Source organism: Saccoglossus kowalevskii, chromosome 14 (assembly GCF_978046115.1).
Source record: "Saccoglossus kowalevskii chromosome 14, keSacKowa6.1, whole genome shotgun sequence".
NCBI classification, from domain to species: Eukaryota; Metazoa; Hemichordata; class Enteropneusta; family Harrimaniidae; genus Saccoglossus; species Saccoglossus kowalevskii.
This window is the reverse complement of record NC_140654.1, coordinates 5,171,562-5,180,396: the sequence shown is the minus strand read 5'-3', so window position 1 is coordinate 5,180,396 and position 8,835 is coordinate 5,171,562. Positions and strand designations below refer to the sequence as shown.

The 8,835-nt window shown below is 35.5% G+C and overlaps 1 protein-coding gene across 1 annotated transcript; it reads left to right on the top strand.

Annotated features, from left to right (window-relative positions):
- Nucleotides 1-3,000: 3,000 nt before the first annotated feature.
- Nucleotides 3,001-7,755, top strand: LOC146734395 (proprotein convertase subtilisin/kexin type 9-like). The gene is made up of 8 exons (XM_085507622.1): nucleotides 3,001-3,115; nucleotides 3,216-3,251; nucleotides 3,398-3,433; nucleotides 5,150-5,356; nucleotides 6,073-6,216; nucleotides 6,441-6,554; nucleotides 6,799-6,993; nucleotides 7,318-7,755. The coding sequence occupies exons 1-8, from the start codon at nucleotides 3,007-3,009 to the stop codon at nucleotides 7,389-7,391; spliced, it is 915 nt and encodes a 304-aa protein (XP_085363748.1). The 5' UTR covers nucleotides 3,001-3,006; the 3' UTR covers nucleotides 7,392-7,755.
- Nucleotides 7,756-8,835: the final 1,080 nt, after the last annotated feature.

Here is an 8,835-nt window from a genome sequence, read left to right as displayed (position 1 = left end):
TCTTACATCGTAATTGCCTTTGATTAAAATAGCTCATCGCTCCAGCTTTTGCATTTTTGTGTGAATGCATGATGTTACCAGTCAGTTTGGTGTGTTTTATTGATTAGTTCATGGACGACTATTAAAAGCTTCATCTTCTGTTGTTGGTGGATATTACAAATATTTTATTCAAATGATGTGTTTAAAATTATTTTGATGCAATTTAGATGCGGTGTATGGACAAAGAGTGAACGAATGCATTTCGACGATCGTGACGACCGACGCGTAGCGGAAATCAATGCGTTCCTGTACTGTCTAGAACATGTTTTTCGGTATTATTAGAACATCCTTATCATTATACATTTATTCTTGCTTGTATCCATGGTATAGTGACTTGCACGATCGTTTGCTGACGTGATTGAATTTCAGTCAGCGACCGATGAAAACAAAAGAATGTGTTTCAATGTGATGTAAATATGACGCATATTTATCATGACAATACTTTCGAATACGTCCGAACGGCCTTTGTATGCCATTTGCATAATTCAATAATGCACTAAAGACATTCTGGTGACTGTATGCAGCACATATAATTAAGAATGCGGCATTTTTCAAGGTAATTTCTCCCAACGTATATGGTACTCCCGTCACGAAATTCAGTTTCATTTGACATACACTAGATCAGTATAATAAATGAAATCTTTGAATGTGTTGACGAGTTGGCTGATAACCCAAAAAATTTGATTGGTAAATAATAATTGGTATAAACCATGTTTTATCACGAGGGACTACAAAATAGTGAAAATATCCCAAAGCGGGACTTTATAGATGATACTAGCGACAGGTTTTAAAAGTTGGCAGACAGATTAATGCTCTGCTTTTGTGGCTCATATGAAATCCACCCACAAGTTAAATGTGCAGACTATAATATAATTGAACGGACTAACTGAACATTTACACTTGGTTCAGCTGTACTTAATTTTTCAAACATGTTAGATATACATTTTGAGGCAAGGTCTGTAAACCAACTTACTATATCTACTGTTTAGTAGAGATTGCATGCAACTTTTAGCCCCCACCCGGACAAAGTCCGGGAGGGGGCTTGTAGTTTCGCCTTCGTCAGTCCGTCGGTCCGTCCGGAGTGATTTCTCTGAGATGGCTGGACAGATTTTTTGAAAATTAGTACAAAGACATAGGAGTCAACTATACATGTGCAGGTCAATTTATTTTCCGATTCGATCAAATATGGCCGACTGGCGGCCATTTTTAATGCCAAAATTCAGTTCAATTCCGTCCTTGTGTGTTCATCGTCATTTCTCGGAGATGGCTTGACCGATTTTGTTAAGACTTGTTACAAAGACAAAGGGACCACCCATAAAGATGCACGTTGTTTCACTTTTTTGAAATGATCCAATATGGCCGACTGGCAGCCATTTTAATTGTTAATCATGGCTTCTGTCTGTCAATGATACTAGGTACAAAGACACAGTGAGGAGGTATACATAATCACATGGATTTATTTCCTGATTTGATCAAATATGGCTGCCTGGTGGCCATTTTGAATGTCCTGTAAAATCCATTTTTTTGGGTGTGTCCATCATTATTTCTCTGAGATGCCTGGACAAATTTTGCTGAGACTTGATACAAAGACAGAGTGATCAATTAATGAGCTCATTTGCATATTTAATTATTGATTTGAATTCTTGTTTATATCTCAGACCAAAATCAGACTCAACTTGGTAGAGACTTGATTTGTCAATATAAGATATATGCGATGCAATATTGAGTTTCATTTTAATTAATGAGCTCATTTGCATATTTAATGAATTTTGAATTTTTGTTGATATCTTTCAAACTAATAGTCCAAATGAGACCAAAGTTGGTATAGACTTACTTGATCTGTCAATATACGATATGTGCTATTTAATATTGAGTTTCAACTTAATTAATGGCTCATTTGCTTAATTAAGTTTTAATTTTTGTTAATATCTTGTGAATTATTAGTCCAAATAAGACCACACTTGGTATAGACTTACTTGATATGTCGATATAGGGTATGTGCCTTGTAATGTTGATTTTCAACATAACTTTCCTACCCGATTGTATACATATGCATTCAAACTTTATAATTCATAGCCAACTGTATCATCTTCAGATGACTTGTTAATATTATCATAATAAGTATCTTATCGTATCTTATCCCTTATTGAAAGGATTGCGGAGGCTTTTGTGAGTTTGTGGATAGGGTTTGTAGAACGAATTTTCAGAACTGTCCAAGCTACACAGACAGAAAAGTATGTTTGTGAATGATTCGCGCGTCCGATTTTATGTGCACGATGTACGAAGTTATGCAATGAAAAAAAGTATCGCGCAATGTACAATTTCGCAGCTTCACCATTCCGTACTTTTCTGTGCAGATGGAGACAGAACGTTCAACCTTTCTGGTAGCGCGTGAACTAGAAAAATGTTGAATTTATACATCACTATCCCGATATATAGTATTGAAAACATGAATGGGCCAGGGCAAAGACGTGTCTGTGTTCAATAGTAACAGTATTCATGTTAAATATACAAGATATCCGGCATATATGTCCATGCCTGTACGTCAAATCACCCAGAGCTTGAATCAAAGTTGTTCACAGGTCTTCAGAATTATAAGCTATGCCTGCCGATGGTAGTGGGATTAAACATATTATTCATATAGCGAAGGTTGAACAGCCAGTTACAATATGTTGCCTAGGTGCCCGAGTGTAAACATTGATATAACAATGTTGTAATCCACATACTTGCAAAAAGCATATAACTACTAGCATACAGACTACTTAGGTTGCTTCCTACGTCATGGAGGATAAAGTTACTCCAATTAAGGGGGTAAGTATCGTTCGTGCATTATTTCTATTGGTGAGAGCTATTTACATATTTTTGTCTGATTTAAAGAATATACATCACACATTTAATTTAATGCTTTGTTTGGTTTGATTGTTATGTGAATCATATTATATCATACAGAAAAGCGATGGTGGTTCCATGTTTACCTTGAGACGGGTCGTAAGTGCAGGCACGGCACTACTAACAACTGTTTTAGTGGTCGCTGTACCAAGTAGTTTACTACTCCCCAATGTCAGTGCGACTACAGGTGAGATAAACTGTCTGTTAAACGAGCAATATGTTCGCATTGATCACATGACAACGTAACATGCTGAATAATCGCTAATCTAACCTGCGTTTGTTTTTAGGTTATACCAATGAAACCGATGTAGCGAATACGACAGGTAAAACATTTTATTTACGCTATGTATGTGAAACAGCAGCATACTGATGTGTTGACTCGATAAAGGAATATCAATATCGTGAAATGCCATTAAACATTAGTTTTTTTCCTTTGCTAGACCTTGGCTAATTTGTATATTCATTACAGCTGATTTATTCACCACTGGACTTCCAATTACAACAGGTAGGGCGATAACACTGATTTGTCGTGTAGTAATATTTCATTATGTTGTCTATATCATGGCTGTATTACATAACTTGCATTGAGGCTTATAACAATTGAGTTCAGAATCAAAGAATCCTATGAATTAATTGAAATGTCATTACTCCTGTATTATATCGTACGTCTTACTCTTTTAAATATAGAACTACTTTTGATAAATTATTATGCACTTTTTGACACATGTGTTTAAGATCTTCCAATTTGCATTTAAATAATATCAATGGTAGAAATATGTGTGTGACCTATTGCATGGTTTGCAGCAACGTGTTAGACGGATAACAGAATTAATGGGCCATACAATTGATTTACTAATTTTGGCAGGCTTCCAATATATTAACATTGGGTCCTCTATAAAGGGACTATTTAGCTTGAACCATGCGGCAATTCTGTATAATTTAGAATTACCAGATAGCATTTAGTTCACAACGAGACGGATTTGAGAAATGTTAAAAAATTAATAATAACTTGTTTTGGACCAGTATTCATTAAATATCACACCTAACGTATGGCTAAAATAAACTCATATTCAACTTAACTCGGCCATATTTGATCGAATCGGAAAATAAATTGACCTGCACATGTATGATTGACCCCTATGTTTTTGTACCAATTTTCAAAAAAATCTGTCCAGCCATCTTAAAGAAATCACTCCGGACGGACCGACGGACTGACGAAGGCGAAACTACAAGCCCCCTCCCGTTTGTGCGGGTGGGGGCTAAAGATTGCATGCAATCTCTACTAAACAGTAGATATAGTAAGTTGGTTTACAGACGTTGCCTCAAAATGTATATCTAACATGTTTGAAAAATTAAGTACAGTTGAACCAAGTGTAAATGTTCAGTTAGTCCGTTCAATTATATTATAGTCTGCACATTTAACCTGTGGGTGGATTTCATAAGAGCCACAAACGCAGAGCATTAATCTGTCTGCCAACTTTTAAAACCTGCCACTAGTATCATCTATAAAGTCCCGCTTTAGGATATTTTCACTACTTTGTAGTTCCTCGTGATAAAACATGGTTTATACTAATCTTAAACTTATGCCAAGTATCACCTGCATAATGAACACGTCACTTAGGAACGGTATATTCCCAAGTAAATTTAAAGTAGCAATCTGTACTGACTTAATGTTTATAACCGCCAAATCGGTCATGAAATGTAGACTCGAAATGCAATTATCCAGGTATCACTTTCTTGGCGACGAGTTGTACAATTAGGGGAGACATATGCATATTTAATGTTGGGTCGCATGTGCTCTTTGAGACTTGTTCCAGATTTGTATAATGCGTTCAACAAAACGTGATTAAGTTTATCCATGAACTAGCATATGGCGAGTATAGATACATCGAGAGCTAAAGCAAACTCATACCTGTATATTGGCGTTGCGAGGTTATTTGAAATAGTTTTACATATATCAACGTTGCTAACAAGAAACTTCACGAATAAACCTAGCCACGCCGAAACATTGATGCGAATTTGCGTCACTGCTTTATGTATATATAATCGTTTTATACACGTTTTATGTAACCACGCTTGCATATAGATGCTATATTACATTTGAAGTTATTTTCGCACTTTATCTTTAAAATAAATTTTAATATAATGGGAATAATCACCTCCAGAGAAGAAGAAATGCGATATGACAATAATTTAATTCGAATACATCATATATTCACAGGTCCCGAACCTATACTTAAGACTCGAGTCTCTGCAATATCGGGCACCAATGACGAGGATACTACTAATGTGACATGCGCAGATGGAGAGGTTATGCTTGACTGTTCCTCCTATTTACCCGCTTCACGTGGGAAACTTGATGGAGAATATATTTTGGTGGAAGAGGGAGTTCCTCGTTGCTATGCCAATAATGGTTACAGAGCGAAAGGTGGGTGGCTAATATAAGGATAGTCTGTTCTCATAAAATGCACTCCGTAGTCGACTACAGTAAATATAAAATATTTTATAATATGCAACTAAATTGACTACTATGTCATTCATACGTTTCATTCACACTTTGATTATTTTAGCCCTAAAAATACAAATACAAAGGGAAATTATTTAATATAATCACGAATGCCAATTACTATGATGCTGTAATAGAAATGTCACTGTCTCAAGTTTAAATGAAACATTACCATACACGCGGTCTGCTGGTGAAATACCTTATGCTACTAGTATATAAAAATGACTAAAGTCCCAAGTCATAATTTGGTTGTCCAATATTGTATTGTATATATGATACCAACACTGATTTAGGAACAAACCTTGTTTAAAGTGGGCTGATTGCGTGCGTAATTTTCGTGGTGAAATGTGCGTTACCCGACAAACGTTGGTATATTTTGCGATTGCCAGCCATAATATTAAATGTTGAATGTAATAAATTAACCTATCAGAATAATAAGATACTAAATGATATTAAATGGTATGGAGCCATAGCACAATATTACTCTACTTTATTATGAAATATGAAATAAATTTCTTCAACGATCATAAAAAGCAACAGTTTGCAGCAAAAAATAGGCACAGTTATAAGTGACGATATAACATCACAATTCATTGCATTGTTATTGCATTGTTATTTAGTGTATTTGTATATTGCAGGTGCTGTGGCATATGCAAGGTGTGCTACCTGGCATTTAATGGAATGTGAATACATAACTGGGCCGCATACCAACCATGCTGATGATGCAACAAGTACAGCTATGTGTAGTGAACATATCAACGGAGTACCATCATTTCCAACCGGTAATGATAACACAAACCAACAATTTAATGTGTTCACCTCAGCCAGTTCGGCCAATTGGTCAAACAATACTACTTATTGGACTAATGAATTACATCAATTTCCACCGTACTTTGTACTTTTCGAACACAATCTCAATATATTTGTTGATGTATACGATGTGAAAGACAAAATCCTACTTCACTCTAATTAACAAACAACTTCTTCTTAACATTCTTTGTACCAGGATGCATGGCACACTCATTGTGGGACTTAGATGGAGGTTTCCCTGCATCCGAAAGACTAGAAGGAGTGTTCCAAGAATTTCACACACGGGGATGCGTTGCTCAAAATGGTTCACGTAAGTATGGCGTCCTCTAAAATCTTATTTTGAACAAAAGCCTTTATTTCTAGCACAAGGCACTCACATTTAAAGAATGTTTTTACATACACTGTGTACGTCACATAAGACCACAGTGCGTTGTGGAGTTTTATCATAGTTTTTTAATGATGATATTTATCCCCATCTTTGTACTGGTATATTGTGATTGATACCACATATTTGAATGAAATAATTAGTTTGTTTGATAATTTCTTTTATGTAGCTGTTAGTTACGCCCAACCATACGCTGCTTGTTGTGCCGCACCGGGTCTTTACTGTAAGATAAAATGGAGTGAAGGTAGTGGAAGTACTCATGGTGCAATGGCCGAGGTTTCGTGTGAAGACGAGTGGATCATGACCGGCTGTTCTGCAATTAACAATGATTGGAAACAGAATGATGGAAGTTATATCAGTGAAGGTAAACAGACAGTTGACGTATGTCGTGAAATTACTATTGAGATGATCGTACAACTGTGGTATATGTCATGACTGCAATAGTTTATGTTTGGCTTTACTGTATACTGCGTATCAACCAACAATCTATAGCAGTGCACATGTAAGCTATTTGTGGAAAGAAATTATGGTTATAATCAGATTCTTGATATACGTTTACTGGTATATTACTGCACTTCTTCTCGCAAACTCAAACTACTTACTAATTGGTCCTGGTTTATATCTGAGAAGTATCATCATTATTGGTGAACATAACACATCTCATTAAGATTTCTGTTTAATTCAACAGATGATATTTGCCGTGCTAAAAATGGTGGTGGAAATAACCAATGGGCAATTGCGACATGTTGTAAACAAACTTAGAATGATTTAGTTCCAGCCCGTGCTGCCGAATAAACCTGATATTGACGTAGATATATTTGTCCAGCATATATTACTTAGCCTGACATTATAGGCATAAGCTCTCGCCGACGCATTTTTCCATTTATCATTGTAGGTGTAGACAGTCAATCTTTATGAAAATACTAAAAAATACTTAGTATTCAGTGAAGATATTGTGTTAGTTTGGTTCCAACAATTTACGTTTCAAAGTAATCGCACTTTTTAAAAAAAATTGTATTTTTCAAAATGATGATAAGCAAAATCTAAATTCATGCAAAAATATCTATAACCAAATTCTGTCAAGTTAATTTTAGTTCATAAAAAGAAATGTGCTTTAAAAACAGCATTCCACTGCAGTGATTTTATGAAAATATTGCACCTCTTATAGTTTTGAAATCAAGGCTACTGCAATAGATTGTTAAATTTTCAAATCCGTACAATATTTTTACTGCCACTTCACCTTGCCATCTAGACTGAAAACTGAGGTTGACTGTGAAGTATACTAGTATTTTTCTCACAAGTTAGTGGAATATTATTTCGAATTTACAATTTCTCCTTCACGCACTAAATATTTAAAACCTCGGTCATAGACAAAACGAGCGAAGATTGGCAGGTATTTCAGTCAAACCTACAGAATACGTTTTTAGTGGCAACGTTTACTAACTAAACCTTTTCTTTTCGTTCTTCATTTCAACACATTGTTTACAATTTTGAGAAATAATGCAATATAAAAGTTTAGCCGCAGTTACTATGATGTTGTTGATACAGATGGTATATCAATTACATTATTAATTCATTATTTGTCTGAAGGAAGTCCTGGAGATTCCTACAACTTTCTGTTGCTGGTTTGCCATTTTTTTTGTACTGTGTACATAAATTGTGTTTATAAACTTTTACTGCAATGTTGAATTTGAATTGGAGCACATTCCAACATTATCTGTAATACCATCAAATTTGTACTCAATAAAAACGTCATTAACTTCAATAGAAATTCTTTTCTTCAGACCAAAGGTACGGCCATGGGAACACGTATGGCCCCCAGCTAGGCCAATATCTTCATGGGGAAATTAGAACAATATCTTCTAGACATTAAGCCACGTGTATGGTACCGTTACATTGATGATTGCTTCTTTATTTGGCAAAATGCTCCAGCACAACTCGCTCAAATTCAAGAACACATGAATTCTATCCACCTCACTATCAAGTTCACATTTGAGATATCAACCAATTCAGTTTCATTTCTCGATACCACTGTTACTTTAAAAGATGGTCTCATCATAACAGACCTGTACACCAAACCCACCGATAGTCACCAGTACCTCAGAACATCAGAACATCCAAGTCATTGTTTCAAGTCCATACCATATAGCCAGGCACTTCGTCTTCGTCGAATTTGTTCTTCCGATGCACTTTTTGACAGCAGATC

Coding starts and splice junctions, on each gene's coding strand:
- LOC146734395 (XM_085507622.1), top strand. CDS start 3,007: ATGTTTACCTTGAGACGGGTCGTAAGTGCAGGCACGGCACTACTAACA. Junction 3,434..5,149: donor TGGACTTCCAATTACAACAG/GTAGGGCGATAA, acceptor ATATATTCACAG/GTCCCGAACCTATACTTAAG. Junction 5,357..6,072: donor TAATGGTTACAGAGCGAAAG/GTGGGTGGCTAA, acceptor TGTATATTGCAG/GTGCTGTGGCATATGCAAGG.